The sequence below is a fragment of the Cebus imitator genome, unplaced genomic scaffold (assembly GCF_001604975.1).
Source record: "Cebus imitator isolate Cc_AM_T3 unplaced genomic scaffold, Cebus_imitator-1.0 Scaffold25, whole genome shotgun sequence".
Lineage (NCBI taxonomy): Eukaryota > Metazoa > Chordata > Mammalia > Primates > Cebidae > Cebus > Cebus imitator.
In genome coordinates this window covers 6,219,403-6,237,442 of record NW_016107340.1, presented here as the reverse complement: position 1 = coordinate 6,237,442, position 18,040 = coordinate 6,219,403, and the positions used below count along the sequence as shown (strand labels likewise).

The following is an 18,040-nucleotide window of genomic DNA, read 5'->3' as shown; positions in this document are numbered from 1 at the left end:
GGGTTGCTGTAGGGATAAATCAGACAATATATGTGAAAGACCTAGCATAGGGGTGGACATATAACAAGGACTCAATTCATGTTGGTTATTATAACCAAAATAATCATGATTATTATTTGGATAACTTTCACAGGTTTTGCACAGTACTTTTCATGTAGTAACTTCTCAAAAAATATTTGCTGAATGAGTACATGAACTAATGAATTAGTCAATATCAGTGCCTGATATTGTAGTTTGGCTGAGTAAATCATTTCTCAGGTGATACTTTAAAACATTATACCTAAGGACTAATATAAAGTGTTCCATTTCTATTAAAATTATTCCCATCATAAGATTTGCATTTCAATTAAGTTTTAAAACAGAGGAGCTTTTTTTTTTTTTTTCCCTCCCCACAGTAGCCCTGGATGATCCATTTGTTACTCTTTATAAGATCCCGATGAAAAGCTAGCAATGGCTTTCCATATTGGCTAGGCAACTTGGAGTGTCTGGCACAGAAAAATATATTAATTTTTAGCATGGTGGATTTTCTTTCACAAAGTAATTAGCAATGGATGAGAGTAATCTCTTATCCATATACCTGACAGCAATAAAAATTATTGCTTGAGTTTTTCCTCTAATCTGAAAAGAATAAAGTGATATAATAGAAATGTTAAGCCTAAAATTCATAGATTAGACTTAGACTGGTATGGAATGAAGTCCATCTGGCTCTTTCAAAGTGAAACTATGTGGAAATGGGCAAAATATATTGAGATCTTTGCTTGGGTAGAATTTATTACCTACCGTTCCTTCTGTGTTTCAGCACAATATGTACCCTGCTTGTCCAGTGTGCCATGGCTATACATACCACATACAAGTGACCTGTAGGTCTTGCTGCTTGCTGTTCAAAGGGAACTAGGTAGTTCTGGTACAAGAAAACACTGCTTCAGTACTCCAAGTGTGCTACCTTTATAAATGTAATTGTTGGCATTACCAAAAACATTCTGTCATAAGTATCATTCCCTATCTTTTTTACCCCTATGAAAATAATTTAAAATTCCTATTTTAGTTTAACTTCCATTTACAGTTATCTTTAGCTTTACAAAATATATTATTTTTTCTGCTACCTCTTTTTAGTTATATCAATTATAACATTTTTATCTATCCACTTAACATTTCAAACTTTTATCTTTCCTGTTTTCATTGTTAAAATATTTTTCTCAGGCATAATTCTTTTTATTCTCATCATTATTGTTTCTTCTTTTCTTCTTTTAAAAGAAAAATGATTTTTGTCTCTTTGGATCTTTTAGTTTTCTGATTTTTATCTTTTAACTTCTTTTTATATCCTTGGTTTGTTTATAAATAGACAGAAGAAAATCTAGTTATAGAGACAGATCCAAAAAGTTTTATTTATGAATTGGTCACAGATGGAGAAGGAAAAAAAAAATTAGTGTTGAAATCCAGCATTTTAACCAGAGCAAATAGGTGAAAACGAATGCAATTTACTGAGATAAGAAAAAATATGGGATGAGTATGCTGTAAAAGAAAATAAGAATTTCTTTTTCTATCACTATCAGGAAATAAAATAAAGAATACTTTTAATGTAAAAAAGACATAAACCCAGATATTTTTAAATGAATTCATTTGATTTTCTGAAAAATTCACCAGATGGTCATTTTTCTTTTTCATTTTGTGGTGAATTAGTGAAAACTTCTGGCATTAGGAAATACTTGCAGTAGATAATGGAAGGATTTATATTTCAGGAAAACTTCCTCTGGTAACTGTATAAAGAATAGATTGGAAAAGATTGAAGACAAAGCTCAATTAGAACTAGTAATAGGAAGCTGTGGAGGTCGATTACAATTTGGATACTGCCAGGAAGAAAAATACCTATGAAACTGTTGATAAAGAGGCTGGAGGTTGAGGAAATTGTGTCTAATGCACTGGAGTGTTCTCGGTAATGAAAAGCAGCATTTGCTGAGAGTGGTGTGGTTGAAATTTTTTTTTTTTTGAAGAAAAAGTGAAAATTTGTTGAGTTAAAAATGTCATCTAGCTGTTTTAGTAGGCATACTTAATCTTTCTGAGCTTTGGAGAAGGAGTCCTGCCTAGCCAACCTGTTCTTAGTATTATGTTTTATTTAGCATGACTTTGGAAGCCACATAACTCTATAGGTTTAGTTGAAAGAAAATAAAATAGTAACTTGTAAATGTAGCAGACATGTATTAAATACTGCCTTCATCAATGAGATTGAGTTTCTTAAAAGCAAGTGTACCATTTTTTTCTTCCTACAGAGGTGGCCTATTGTTTAGTGAAAAGAACCCACACCTTGGAGACCTACACCACAGGTCTACCACCCTCAGGCTCTTCATCTGCAATGGCGGTAATGATGTGCATGTCATAAGATTGTTGAAGGTATTTAATGAAATAAGTATGTGTAAAGGAGAAGGGATTTTACATGAGTTAGCTATACCTTTCTCTTCTTTCTCCTATAATGCATCCAGTTCTGGGTATGTACAGGGGGCACTAATGGAATGGGGCCAGAAGTCCTTTTAATTTTGGAATGCTGAAAAACTCAGAACTCATGAGTCTGTCAGCGGCTGTGAAGTTTACTATTAATAAAGTTTTGTTAATTTTTTTTTTTTTTAAAGCACCCGCTAAACTACAAATCCCTTCTCTCTCCTCCAGGAGGACGGGTCACGTGGCTTTCCAGGAAACCGGAAGTCCGGCCCGCTCGCCCAATCACGCCCGGAAGCCATCTAGCGGCGCCAGGCTGGCCAATCCTGGGGAAGCTTGCTCTCCGACGAGCCGGGTCCCGCTTCCGCACGCCGCGCTTACGGGTCGTTAGCGGATACGACGGCCGCAGGGGCGGAACCAGGGCCCTTTGCCTGGCTTGGCGGCAGGCTCTACCTTTCCTGTTGTCTCCCGCTCCGCCATGGCTCCTAAAGGCAGTTCCAAACAGCAGTCGGAGGAGGACCTGCTCCTGCAGGATTTCAGCCGCAACCTCTCGGCCAAGTCCTCCGCGCTGTTCTTCGGGAACGCGTTCATCGTGTCTGCCATCCCCATCTGTGAGTGCTGGGAGCTAGGCTGGCGAGGGAGGCCGCGGGCGGGTCGGACAGGGCCGGACGTGGCAGGACCGGGCGAGCAGACAAGGCGCGGGTGCCGACCGGCGGTCGACGATCTCTCCAGCTCCCCTGAGTTCAGGGAGGCACAAAGCCTCTTTGGGCCTCAGTGCTGTCGCCTGGGATTGTCCTGTGCAGCACTCGGGGAAGTCACTTGTTACAAGCACGTTCCGGAGCTCCACCCCCGGAGATGGTGGTTAACTAGTTCTGGGGTGGCAGCCCCAAGTCTGTATTTAAACGCACACACTCAAGTATACTGCCTGCTGCCCTTTTCCATACAACTGTTGCTTGCCTTTACGAAATTTTCAATTAATATTCTTATTTTGGATAAATTAATGAATTAGGTGGGAGACCCCTGAAGCAACCCACTGAATTAGAAGTGTCTTTATGTGAGCTACTTCACACCACTGCATAATTTCCCTGGTTTGCAAAAAGAGAGAGGTTGAAGTGCCAGGGGTTAACGATCTACCTTGTTTAGACTTTTTAATAATCCTGCGGGATCCATTCTAGAATTCTCACTTGGTTGGGAAACTGCAGACTTGGACAAGGTTAGTAGAGCTCAGGGTTCTAGAACTCCTGTCTCTTGCTGCACTGTTGTTGGGCATTTAAAACCAAATGTATTTTTCTCTTTTGTCCTTATAAAACCCGGCGTGCAGTTAACGTGATGTGAAGCCTTATGGCTCAGTCATCCGACCAGAGCACTGCTTGGAGTTCTGATAACTGCCACGTCAGCAAGGAAACTGTGGTTTGCTGCTGCATGTGGCGTTTTGGAATGGCCTGTATTTAGCGTGCTAGTACCCTGACTTGAAGTCTGACGTGTGATTACGCTGAGCCAAAGTTTGTTCTCATTTTAGAAGCAGAAATTTCATCTGGACTAGTAATAGGAAGGTGATGTTTTTCAAGTGTTCTGAACTAGAAAGCTTGAGACGGTAACTGTTACTGGTTATCTCTCTTCTGAAGATCCTCAGATACTGTAGTGGATTGCATAACTAATAACCTGTTATTTTACCAGGCTTAGCTATAATTAATTTCGCAGGCTTTTGTTATGGGGTTGTAATTTTTTGTTTCTTTTTGTACTTTCCCCACTTTATTTTAATTCAGGGTTATACTGGAGAATATGGCATATGGATCTTATTCAGTCTGCTGTTTTGTATAGTGTGATGACCCTAGTAAGCACATATTTGGTAGCTTTTGCATACAAGAATGTGAAATTTGTTCTCAAGCACAAGTAAGTATGTTTTTCAAGTGAAAGTACTTACTACATGTTGTATTTTTACATGCCTTTTTAATGACCATTTGCGTGTTAGTTAAGCATTAATTTGAGATATATATGTATTAATATATATATTGGGGGAAAGGAACATTGATACAAGGAAGAATTATTAACTAACTTAAGTAGAGACAATGATCAGTCTGACACGACTACCGAAGTGGATTTTGAGGGTGGAATTAGAACACTTAAGCACTGGCCTTAATAAGAGATTCGTCAGAGTAACAAACCCACCAAGCAAATTAACATTTCAGAAGCTAAATGGATTATTTCTGGAGAGAATTGTTCTGGGCTCTTCACATACTATTTTTGGAAGTTAAAGAAATTATCTTTTTGTTATTGTTTTTTGAGACAAGGTCTAGCTCTGTTGCCCAGGCTGCAGTGCAGTGGCATGATCATGGCTGACTGCAGCTTCACCCTCTCCAGGCTCAAGTGATCCTTCCACCTCAGCCTCCCAAGTAGCTGGGACTACAGGTGCAGGCCACCATGCCCAGCTTATTTTTTTTGTATTTTTTGTAGAGACAGGGTTTCTCCATGTTGTCCACACTGGTCTTTTTTATTTTGTTACTTTATTTATTACACTCTATGTCATTTTCAAGGCTAATTACATTTTTTTCATACAAGTGTAAAGGATTAACATATGTAAAGGATTAACGTATTCCATTTTAAGATCACATGTATTATAAAATATAGCTTTTAGAGACGAAAACTCAAGCCTCACCACAATAAATTTATATATCAATTATAAGCAGTGAAGTACTCTATTTTCAGAGAGGTTAAACTGAAGAAGCATCTAGACTTAGGAAAGATGGGGACATTATCTCTCAGTGTCATGGTCTGCATTGTCTCACTGGAAGTAGGTATAAATTATTGTTTAATTGATGCCCTTTGAAGTTGCTTTCATGCACACTGTAATATTTGAGTACAGATAGCAGGATTTTTTCCATCCTTCCTTGGTGAGGCTATCTAGGTGCGATATTGCTTTGAAAGTAATTTCTTAAAGGCAATTGGAATTTCACTGATACTTGAAATGCGAGCATACTTTGTATGTGCATTACCTTTTCATCCATAGTTCTCACTCTAGTTTGGACACTGTTTTTACTTGTATTTCTGTAACAGTCTTCATCTGGTCTCTTAAAACAAGTTTAGGGCCCACCCTGCCATGCACTATATAAAGCACATTACCCTTCATAATCCTTACAGCATCCAATTTTCCTTGTTTTATTGAATGAAGAGTATGTATTTCTCCTTACGTGACCTCATTTTTATCATGTCATTCTCATAACAACTCGTCATGGCCTTTTTTTTGAGACAGTCTCACTCTTGCCCAGGCTAGGGTGCAGTGGCCCAGTCTTGGCTTACTGCAACCTCTGCCTCCTGAGCCCAAACGATCTTCCCACATCAGCCTCCCAAGTAGCTGGACTACAGGCATGCACTACCATGCCAGGCTAATTTTTGTATATTTTATAAAGATGGGGTTTTGCTATCTTGCCCAGGCTGGTCTTGAACTCCTGGGCTCAAGTGATCTGTCTGCCTCCATCTCCCAAAGTGCTGGGATGAAAGGCATGAGCTACCATGCCCAGCCATGCCTCTTTTTTTTTTTTTTTTAAATGTATTAAAGCCAAATTCTTCTAGACTCTTGGAATGCAGATCATCTGCATCCTTCCTATGAGTCTAGCTGAATCTTTCAGAATTAGGCTTTAACCCTTCTGACCCAGCCTTCACGTCATCCTTTGAATGTGTCTTGTACCTTCCCTATTTAGGTTTAACTTGCTTCCTTTCCATTTTTAACCTGTGTTTTATTTCAAGACTAGGAATCTTTTCCAGAGAAATCCTTCCTGACTTTGATCATTCCATTGCTATGTTGTCCCTGTGTTAGACTTTTTTGGGGAATGAGGAATAGAAACATGTTGAGATGATCTCAGTTAACAGGGATTTATTTTAAGAAATGGCCCAAAATGGCTTCAGTGGCTGAAGTGGCCTTAGCAGTTTTCTCTCTACTGTTCTGCACACAAAGGAGCTCAGATTCCGTGGCTGCAGTTCTGATGGGCCAGCAGAGAAACTGGGTTATCTTTGTTATCTTTCTGCTTGGCAGCCCCTCTACCAGCTGCCATTCCAGGATTCAGCTCATCTGGGCCTCCACTGTATGGGACTGTTTCTTGTGAGACATGATCATCTGTTCACCAGGAAGCCCTTAGAAGTGGGCATCTTCTATGAACCATCCTTTGTAATACTCTTGGAACACAGTCTCTTTGAGACTTGTCATTTTTTACTTATTCTTCGTATCATTTTCTTCATTTCTTTAGAATGAAAGTCATATTCTTTTTACCTTCTCATTTCTACTTTAGGCTTCTTGAAGATACTTGCCACATTTTATTTTATACCCCTTAAAACCGTTAATGGTACATTTAGTTCAGTAAAATTTCAATGACTTACTGCCTTAATAGAGTAGAGGCTTTTTAGTCATAGTTTTGGCTGTATATTAAATATGCTACTGACTTTGAAACTCTTACAGATTTGCAAGATGGTTAAGATTCAAAAATCCAGCAAGATGATGAGTGTGGGTAGATGTTGGCAGCAGAGGGAAGATGGCTTCGGAGTTGACAGTCTGGATTCCAGTACCAGCTCTGCCACTCTTAATTGTATGGCTTTGGGCATAATTTTACCTGTGTAGACTTCAAATTTCTCAGCTATAAGTTGGGGATGCTAGTGGAACCTCAGAGGGTGGTAAGGATTCAGTATGATCATACATGTGACATGTTAAGCATAGTGTCTGACACATGATAAATGTTTATTTGCAGGGTTGAAGAAGTTGGGGTTAAGAGAGCCCTTAGGAGGTATTTTTTTTTTTTTCTTTAAGGTAACATAATTTAAACAATGTTTGCAAAGATGTTTTTATTTTAACAAATGAGATAGTGTCGGCTGGGCAAGGCGGCTCACGCCTATAATCCCAGCACTTTGGGAGGCTAAGGTGGGCAGATCACGAAGTCAGGAGTTCAAGACCGGCCTGGCCAACATGGCGAAACCTCCGTCTCTACTAAAAACACAGAAATTAGCCAGGTGTGGTGGTGGGCATCTGTAATCCCAGCTACTCTGGAGGCTGAGGCAGGAGAATCACTTGAACCCAGGAGGCAAGGTTGCAGTGAGCCAAGATCGTGCCATTGCATTCCAGCCTGGGTGACAAGAGCAAGACTCCATTTCAAAAAACAAAAAGAAAGAAAGAAAGAAAATAAATTAGATAGTGTCTTTTATTTTTATTTTATTTTTAATTCTGGAAGTATTCTGACATACCGATGTGAAAGAGTAAAGGAAGAAAAATGCAATCCATTTTATGGATTATCTCAGTTGACTAAATGCTAGGTCACTAGCATGACCTCTTTTATTTTAGAGCATTCAGCACTGAGTAAGGTTTATTTTCTGAGAGCCCTAAGACAGAGGGGAGAGCTTCCTCCTCTTGAGTTGCATTAAACCTGCATTGTGGTTATTATGCCCCTGGTAGGTAAGGATAAAATTCTAGACCTAGATGAGAAATTGTTTAGTTATCTGGTTTAATGTCTTCATGAGGATTTGTCATGTGGACAGTTGGCTTACTATTTGTCCTAAAGATGCATAGTGACAACCAACTCTTTTGAAACTGCAGTAGTTTATTCCTGTGTCCTAACACCATGATATTTGGGGTGTACGTTTGTATTTTTTATATTGAGCTAAGAAAGGTTTCTGCCATAAACTGTGTCCATTTCTTTTCAGTTGGTCTTTTGTAGAAAAAAAAAAAAAAGTGGTCCGATGTTAAGTTCAAGAAACACATTTATTTATTTTTAATTTTTCTTATTTTTCCTGTTCTCACAATCTGTTCTCATGAAGAAACATATTTGTGCCTGGTCTGCTAAAGAGGTTCAGAGAGAAGAATCTTTGCCTTTGGAGCTGAGTGTCTCAGAAATGCAAGATGCATATGAAAGGATAGTTTTTGCATAGTAAAATGAACCAAATGAAGTTGGATCTTTGGAGTAAAAAGTTCATTTTAATGCCCTAAAATGTCTCACAAAAAGAAAGCTGTCTGCCCCCTTAGCAGCCTTTTTCTTTAGGTTTCAGAATCGATTTCCTCTTACCTGTTTTTTTTTCTTTTATCTTCCAGAACGTTTTTCCCTCTTTACAGTTACCAACTTGTGTGGGGTAACAAAGTTTAAAAAGTAACTTCGTAAACCTTTTAAAAAATACATTAGTTGAAGCTGATTAAATGTTTTCCTTTTACTAATAACAATGTCAATTCTAAGTCAGTTCTTGAGTGAGAGAGCTAAAGATGGAGACAAAGGTAAAATCAGCTGTAATTTATGCTTAACTTATATCTTAGACATCCTTGTAGTTGAAGAAAGATTGAAAACTTGCCTTTAATGACCTGGGGCTTTCTGTCTGTCATACCCAGCTTAAATTGTCATTTGGAATAAAGTTAAAATCATTACTTTAAGATATTACAGCTAGTATTTCCTCTTTGTTTAAGCCTAGTTTTCACTCCTGTTATTTACTTGGAATTGAAATAATACATCATTTGCTAATGCCTTATGAAATTTATTTATTAGTTAAAATGTTTCTTTACTGAATTGTGCTAATAGCATTTGACTGTAATATCCACATTAAATCCTAAACTTTGGAAAATTCTTCTTTTTAAGCAGAAATCAAAACACATCATTAATAAACCACATCTTGGATGTTTCTTGAACTTCTTTTTTGGCTAGTGCTGTATAATAAACTTGGAACTTTCTGTTTAGCTTCTTTTCTTGAAATGTGAGATATTATTCAGTTGCCAATACATATGAGTACAGAGTGTTTCTGAGAGAGGGTGATGTTCACCTCTGTAACATATGGGAACTTTTTCTTCTTTTCTTGTCCTTCCAGAGTAGCACAGAAGAGGGAGGATGCTGTTTCCAAAGAAGTGACTCGAAAACTTTCTGAAGCTGATAATAGAAAGATGTCTCGGAAGGAGAAAGATGAAAGGTTTGACTCCTATTTAAAGTGTGGTCATCATAAAAGGGGGTACTTTGAAGAAAATTTTTTTATTTTTGCTTAAAGAATGTGGATTTTGGAATTGTTTGCTGTAAATTTTGGAATTGTAGAAGTAGTAGTAATGGAAATAGTAATAGCTGACTTTTAGAGTTTTTATTACAACCAGATACCTTTCTCAATACAATACAATATTTGATTTATTCCTCTAAAGAGCCCTGCACAGTAGGTACTATTTTTATTTCCTTTTTATACCTGAATGGTACAGAAAGCTTGGGTAAGTTGCCCAAGGTCCTGGATTAGTACATGGTAGATCCATGATAAGAACACAGGCAGTCTGACTTGAGAGCTTGTACTTGTAAATGTTCTGCTGAAATTGAGGAGGCAACAGAGCTTTCTATAGAGCGGGCTTTGCCTGTTAATAGGTGTGCAACCTTGGACATATCTCCTAACCCCTCTGGGTCTGAAAGGTTTATGTGTTAGCATGTCTATGTGGTGGTGTTTCTATTCCGGAGCTTCCGGAGAAATATCTAGTAATTAGTTATCTGCATTAATTGGGAAAAAGAAAATAACTGGGTTTGTCTCCTGTTGCCCAGTTCTGTGCCGCATTTGTTAGCCCCTACTCCCAATTTTTTCTGCCAGCTGCTCTTAGAAGGCTTACTGGACAGTCTTACCATTTGAGTAGAGGAAGTCCCTAAGTAAACTTGGGATAAAGTGTTGCCACATAGCTTAATAGTCATGAGTCTACTTGTTTTCGTAAATCTTTAGTTTTAGTATCAAGAAGGTGCTTTGTTGGAACATAATTTTTACCCCACTTTGCTCCAGAAAGACTTTGTGTGAACTTGGAGTGTTAAAGCGTGAATATTTTCTGTATTCAACAGGGTTTTCTTAAAGTGCATATAAAACAAGTAACACAATTTTAAAAGACCAGAAACCACTTAAAAGGGAGAAAAAGGTGGATGAACAAGGACCTTAGAGTAGTTACAGCATTTGAGCACTGAACTTAGTTGCGGGTTTCCAAGTGTTAGGGGAAGCATCTGAGGTCACATAGCTTTCATTGTCTGACGAGAAGCAGCATGCAAGTCCTTCCGAAAAGAAACTTTCCTGGCACTGAATCTTGGAAAGACTTTATCAAGTGGATCCTTATTTAAGGGACACTGAGTAACTTAATGAACAATGTCTTCTATAGTGGTTTAGGAAAGGTACCAAAACATATTAAAATGATTATCTCCTATGGCTCCTTTATAAAACTGAAGGCACAGTATTATGACAATGAAGGCCTTTTTGCATGGAGCAGCTTTAATCAGGTTGGGCTGCATAGCTTTCCAATTGCATATTTTTTTGCATATGGTTCAAGGTTAGAGAATCTAGATCACTTTTTTAGGAAAAACTTGTTGAATTTTTCATAAAAATGGTATTTCTTAAACTAGAGTGTGCATAGTTACCTAAATTTCTAAATGTTTGTTACAGTTTTTAAAGGTTTTTGGTGACTAATTATGTCAGGGATAGTAAATGGGTTTCCTCTGCCCACTGCAGTCTTGGACAGATTTGGTCTGGCACTTGTTCTTGATCTTGGGTTATGGCTCAGAATCTTTCTCAGTTTAGCATTCAGGTAGTAGTGAATCAGTTGAAATTGGGAATGAAACCTTTGCCATTTGCCGGATTAGGTATTTCATAGTGGGATGAGGTGGAGGTTTCATGGATGTATAGAAAATACAGAGTGTCAGAACATTATACAATTTATTTCTTTTCATTGGTAGAAATCTAGTTTTTTCTCTCTGAAAGAATTCCAGGAGATTTGATATAAGGAGAAGGCTTATTAGTGTTTCTTTGCTTAGATGTGTATCTCTCAAAGCTCTGTATACTCCATGCCACTTTAAAAGTACTTTAAAATATCCGTTTATCCAGGGATGGAAATAAGCAGAGGAGAATGTGAGATTCATTAACATTCCTTCCAAAGTGCGAATGTGGTTTCTTCTTGATTTACAAGTGATCTGTCATTTAACATTATTTGATTGTAACAGTTGCTTGGGCTCAACTTTTCTCTTGTAGGAAGCTCATCCTGAAAACATCCTTGGGATATTGGGAAGTGCTCTCCCAAACCAGGTTTCCTACTAGGAAGAAAATGTCTTCTAACAGGCAGAACCATTGGCATTAAGGGCATTTGGGGGTTCTAAATTTAAAACAAAAACAACAACAACAACAAACCAGGATATGGGTGGACTTGGAAAAAGTTCTAAAGGCTATCAGGCCGTCCTGACTTTATACACTGATGTCACTAACATGTGGTCATATTGGGAGCTGGGGTAATCTAAAGGATTGGGCCACTTCATTCATTAAACCTTTTTTTTTTTTTTTTTTTTTTGAGGTGGAGTCTTGCTTTGTTTCCCAGGCTGGAGTGCAGTGGCATGATCTGGGCTTACTGCAACCTCTGCCTCCTGGGTTCAAGTGATTCTCCTGCTTCAGCCTCCTGAGTAGCTGGGACTACAGACACATGCCATCATACCCAGCTAATTTTTGTATTTTTAGTAGAGACAAGGTTTCACCCTGTTGGCCAGGATGGTCTCCATCTCTTGACCTCGTGATCTGCCCGCCCCGGCCTCCCAAAGTGCTGGGATTACAGGCATGAGCCACCACAGCTGGCCTAATTAAAACATTTTTGGAAATGGTTCTTGTATTAGTCTGTTTTCACAGTGCTATAAAGATACTACTGAAGACTGGGTAATTTATAAAGAAAAGAGGTTTAATTGACTTACAGTTCTTTATGGCTGGGGAGGCCTCAAGAAACTTACAATCATGGTAGAAGGTGAAGGAAAAGCAAGTGCCTTCTACACAAGATGCCAGGAGAGCAAGTGAGCCCGAGGGAACCATTTTTAAACCATCAGATCTCGTGAGAACTCCCTCACTGTCACAAGAATGGCATGAGGGAAACTGCACCCATGATCCAGTCACCTCCCACCAGGTCCCTCCCTGAACATGTGGAGATTACAATTCAAGATGAGGTTTGGGTGGGGACACAGAGCCAAACCATATCACTTCTTATTTAGGGCTTGACAGAAAAGAAGTTAGGGAGAAGTACTGTGATGCAAGTGAGAAAAATTTATTGTCTAGAGTAAAGGCAGGCTAATAACCTACTTAAGCAACCTGGGTCTCATGCCAGAGTCTTAAAAATGGAGGCATTTGTCCTGAGTGTTCATTCTAGTGTTAAACCATGTTGAGACTATGCATCTAACTCAACTGGTCTCATTCATCAGTGTTAGAGTGATATGTTTCCTAGAACTCAAACTCATGTTTTAAAAAAATTTACATTGAAACTTCTCTGAAATTAGAAGGTGTTTTATAGGTGATGGCTGCACTTAATGTAATGTCCTTCCCTTCCTCCAAACTTACAGTAAATGAAAGAGTTATTAAGTTGATGGTGTCTGTGGAATCAAGGAAATATGACATGTGTTAGAGACTACAGATTTCTTATGCTGAGCATAAGGTGTTAATTAGCCTTCATTTAGCTCCTTTACAGCCAAACCTGTTGTCTTTGGATTAGTACACTTGGTGAATAAAATGTGTCAATTACCAATGAATTTACTTAAAGTGCTGTCCTTAGGATTGTGGAGGTGTGTCATCTGGCTTCAGAGTAGTTTTATCTCTTGGGGAGACAAAGTGTCTATAATAGTGGCCTTCAACCTTTTTGATAATGACCTCTACAGTAAAAAATATATATTTTACCTTTTGACCAAATAAACTCACACATGGGCACATGCATGTATTTCACAAAACAGTAATTACCCTACTGTGTGTGATGGGCTGCTGATGTTTTTCTGTTCTTTCCTATTTCATTTTTTTAAAATGCTGGTCTCAACCCACTCAATTAATTTCTTTGGGCATTTGATCCACTCAACTGAGTTCACATCCCACTAATGGGTCACAACCTACTCTTTTAAAAACTGCTTTACAAAGTTAATTAACCAAGAGGAATAAAGGCTCCCTTATTCACAGGCATCCTATAACTTTCTTTTGCCTGTGTGAAGGGGTAAAAGATTGATAAAATACCAGTAAATCAAGAAGATATACTATCAGAACTAGAAATACAGAGTAAAAAGTAAAAGGATTTTTCAGGTATTAAAAAAATCCTCCTAATGACTAAGTGCTTTCTTTGTTTAAATTAATAAAAATAGCTAAGAATAGCCTGCTTTTGTGAGGCCACAGCTAGTTTTTGGTCATTGTGATTATCTTCTGAAGGTGTGACATTCAAGTCTGAAATCCATAGGCTATAGAAAGCCTCAAGCCTAGAGTAGAGCTAAGGAAGCTCCACAGGCTGCTAATCATGGAGTCTGAGTTTTAGGTGAGGGCCAAGAGAAAGACACTTGATTTAGCTGCTGATGAAACTGTGCCAGTTGCCATTAATGAGTCCCTTCCTCCATAACCCTGGTTGCCTGAGAAAAAAAGGTAACATAACCAGCACGATGTTTTCTTTGCTATCATAGAGTGAAATTTTTTTATTTTTAGTTGAAGAAAGGGGACAATTCTGACTAAACTTAATATTACAAACACATTCTTACCCTAGAACACAAAAGAAAAAAACTTGTTTTAAAATGAACTAGAGCCATACAGTACTAAAGCTCTTGTATCATATTGATAAACTTGTTTGTCTTGTTTCTGTGTCTCTTAGAATCCTGTGGAAGAAGAATGAAGTTGCTGATTATGAAGCTACAACATTTTCCATCTTCTATAACAACACTCTGTTCCTGGTCTTGGTCATTGTTGCTTCCTTCTTCATATTGAAGAACTTCAACCCCACAGTGTATCCTTTTAAAGGTTGATTATCTTTTTTAGAGGTCTAGAAACAGTAGTTCGTTTTGGTTTTGACTTGTCTGGATATTTTGGTGGAAAGAAAAACTGCCCTGGGAGTCAGTCCATTAAATAGTGCTGACTTTAGGTAACTTTCTCGACATTTAAAATAACAGCTTTTGGGTTAAGATTCTTTTAGGTTTATGAATTATGACTTTATGATAAAGTATTACAAAGCAGTCTTATGGGATTGTGTGTCCTTGCTTACTTAAAAAAAGCTCCTAAGAGCCAAAGCAAACTTGTCATTTTTGATAGCTTCTGAAATAATAAGCCCGTGTCTGCTGTTATTTTTGGGCTCTGGGGGTTGGGTGGATGGCCAATGCAGTTAAATAGGTTCATTCCAGTGTATCCTAATAGTGTTTCAAGCTGCTCTTAAATTGAGCTTTTGGGCAAGAATCAGTCTTCTTTTATTAATTTATTAAAGGTGTTATCCAGGAATGTGCAGCCAACATTTTAACAATTGGTGATTATGATGTAATAAAATATCAGATACCCTCCAGTGTGCACCTTCTGGGAATGCTGGAGTGGTTTGCCGAAAATTGTACAGTTCTGAGACTGGGAGTAGCTTCGAACTTTTAGAACCTCCTTGCCGTTGCAAGCCAACTGTAGCAAAACACTGATTCACAGGAAAGACTTATTTTTCCATTGCTCTTCAGGGAAAAAACAAATCTTTCTTTTCTCCTCATATTCTTTGATCAGCTCTTTTCATGAAGGTTAAATGGAATTCAGATGTATTCTTTGTGATCATGTGTTCTAGGTTTCTGTCTTTAAGTGTTTTTCTTTTTTTTAATTGGAACACATTTCCTGTGAATGTTTTCCATTTTTTATGGTCTTCTGTCTTGCAAATTGTGTTTGCAGACAATGGGCTGCACATCAGCATGATTATACCAAGTGTTAGGAAGGAAGCAGTACATTCCAAAGAGATGGGCTCTTTTTATTTTGTCGAAAAACTAATTTGGTGTTATTAACTTTTCCATAACATTAAATTCTTACAGGAACTACATTTTGTCCATAAGTGCTTCATCAGGACTCATCGCCCTCCTGTCTACTGGCTCCAAGTAGACCATGTCTGCTTGCCCCCTGGCTTTGTGTCTATGGGTGGCCTGTGGTATATGGAAAAGTAGCAGGGTGGTCAGGGTGGGAGACACACAAGATGTTTTTACAGTCTAGAGCCTTTAAAAAACCCAACAGAATGTAATTCAGTATTTGTTTATTGGCTGTTTTTGACAGATTGTTGAAATTAAATGAATTGAAAGGGAAACTCAGAGTACCAGGATGTTTATTAAAAGGAATAAAATGTATTGCAATGTGCTGTAATCACAAGAGGAGAAAATAACTTGTTTCCTTGATCTGTCAGAGGTCACAGTAACCTGGCTAAGCTGTTATTATTTATTATATAATAGTAGCAGGAAGTTAATAACTGGTTCTCTGTGTTCCAAGCACAATATTGCAACTTTTTTTTGAACCATAAATATCAGAATGAATCCTCTTCCCAGGGAATGGAACAGAAGCTTAATGTTTACAAGTGTTTGAATTTGTGATTTGAAATAACAAAATTAAAAAACATGATTTATCCAACTTGAGGAAGAGAAACTTTTGGAAAAGTTCTGTGTGTGTGTGTGTGTGTGTGTGTGTGTGTGTGTTTTAAAGAAGAAGGGCAGCCAAGTTAGTAACCTAAAAATAGTGCCCAGGCATATGAGAGTTGTCCTACAGGGTTAAAGAACACACTGTTCTGCTGTATGGTTTTGGCCCTGAGTGGCAAGAGAGGTCAACTTGACCCTGCCATGTGGGTTTGACCTATTAAGACACAGGAGTCATTGTTTTCTTTGACCAGGGTCTCACACCCTGGAGGAATGTTAAGTAAGAGAGAGAACCTTTTTCCTGAATATTGACATGTAAAAGACCAAAGTAATTTTTCTGAACTTCTGCAGTTCTAAGAACTCTCCAAGGAATTTACAGTGATTTTAGTGCTTGTCAGCATTTTTCCATGAGGACTTTCATACATTTGACTCTTTAGTTTACAGGTTTCCATTGATTGTGAACAAAGTATTTATCTCTTCAGCCTTTGGGGGTCCGGCTAAGGGCAATCTCTTGCATTTTTTTTACCTGTGTTTGTACAGATATCATTCTTGTGTGTGCCATGGCTTGAAAAAGTGAGAAGCTCTTTAACAAAATCACCTAAAAAGATGTGAAATCACAGGTGATAGCAGTTCAGTAATTTCCCACAAGCAGCATCTCAAAGAAAATATAGTCCTAATCCTTAGTATTCTATTCTAAATTTAACATGAATTTCATAAATGTTATTAGTTTTCTTTATAATTTTATAAGTTATTCATCAGGAGTTTAACTTCCACTTCCGTGCTATGTATTGGGCTGCATCCAAGAACTTGGAAGGAAAACAGGGGCAGGAATACATTTGCTTAGTGACCCAGATCATCATTTTCTGCAGGTGAGAATTCTATTTCATCATTGCTTCTAGAAGTTGGCAATACTTTACTTTTCTTTGGTGCATTGTTATGTAGGTGCCATCACTGGGTAATGTGAAGTGACTACAGAAGTCAGATTTACTGTAAGGTATGCTTAGGGTGACACTAAGAGGTTTATTATTTTTTAAAGAAATTTTTCTTGAACCCCTGGCCAACATGGTGAAACCCTGTCTCTACTAAAAATCCAAAAATTAGCCGGGCATGGTGGTGGGCGCCTGTAATCTCACTATTCGGGAGGCTGAGGCAGGAGAACTACTTGAACCTGGGAGGCAGAGGTTGCAGTGAGTAGAGATTGCGCCACTGCACTCCAGCCTGGGTGACAAGGGCGAGACTCCATCTCAAAAACAAACAAACAAACAAAAAAAAACTTTTCTTAAAAAAAAAACAAAGCCAGACCATAGTTCGAGTGGTGGCATGGAATCTGTGTATCAAATAAATGCATTTGCTTATTTGACATCAGTGTGTTTGTTAGCAGAGTTGGGCCAGTATCTTAAAATTGCTGGTGAAAACTTGCCTCTAGATGGCAGTGCCTGTATAGATGGGGAAAAAATCACCAACATTCTTGGTATAATACAGTGTAGCTTAGATGAGGTGGTGAAATGGGGTTTCAGCCTAATATTCCTAATATAGTTTCTCTTGCATTAATAAACTGAACATTTGTAGGAAAAGGAGTGAGCAAAATTTGTTTCCTGTCCTGAATTTTTCTTACAGCACGCTGTTTTTAAATCTGATATTTTCCAACTTTCTAAATTATTAGATGAATTTCTGGGCATAAGGGTTATAAGGCCTATACTTGCAGTTCAGTAGTTTTTGTTAAGGATTTACTGTATGAGTACTTTACTGTCAGGAATTACAGAACCTTTTCCCCACTACTCTCATCATTTAAAAAGTCTGTGTGGCACACAGAGAGAGGTGACCTACTCAATCTGATTTAGATAGTAAAACCATGCTATAGAATTTTTGTCTTAAAAAGACCACATAACCAACACTCGTGAAATAAAAGATTCATCTGTAATTGGGATTCAAAGTGATTAAATTCCTTTGTTCATACTCATAAGTAGCACTTTAAAGTGTTAAAACATTTTCATTTACCTATTTTTAGTTCTTTCATTTACAACTTAATAAAAATCTTGGATTGAAATTCTTAACCAATAAAAGTTTACTGGTTGTCCTATTTGGCATATTATTGAAACTTGGAAAGGATAATTCGAAACAAGGTTTGAAGTTAGCTGAAATACGGAAGTTGAATTTATACTGAATTCTTGTAAAAAGTCTTGTTTAATAAGTATGATTAAATTTTGCTTTTTAAAATTTGTATTTTATAAGAATTTTGTGATGAAGTACATAAT

The 18,040-nt window shown here is 37.8% G+C and overlaps 1 protein-coding gene across 1 annotated transcript; it reads left to right on the top strand.

Annotated features, from left to right (window-relative positions):
* The first annotated feature begins 2,311 nt into the window (after window positions 1-2,311).
* Window positions 2,312-17,353, top strand: SSR3 (signal sequence receptor subunit 3). The gene is made up of 5 exons (XM_017522931.2): window positions 2,312-3,041; window positions 4,197-4,323; window positions 9,256-9,354; window positions 14,027-14,158; window positions 15,201-17,353. The coding sequence occupies exons 1-5, from the start codon at window positions 2,909-2,911 to the stop codon at window positions 15,265-15,267; spliced, it is 558 nt and encodes a 185-aa protein (XP_017378420.1). The 5' UTR covers window positions 2,312-2,908; the 3' UTR covers window positions 15,268-17,353.
* Window positions 17,354-18,040: the final 687 nt, after the last annotated feature.

Bases quoted from the DNA above. Each gene is read 5' to 3' on its own strand.
- SSR3 (XM_017522931.2), top strand. From the start codon at position 2,909: ATGGCTCCTAAAGGCAGTTCCAAACAGCAGTCGGAGGAGGACCTGCTC. The intron at 3,042-4,196 runs GTGAGTGCTGGG...ATTTTAATTCAG, and splicing joins CGTGTCTGCCATCCCCATCT to GGTTATACTGGAGAATATGG. The intron at 14,159-15,200 runs GTATCCTTTTAA...AAATTCTTACAG, and splicing joins AAGAACTTCAACCCCACAGT to GAACTACATTTTGTCCATAA.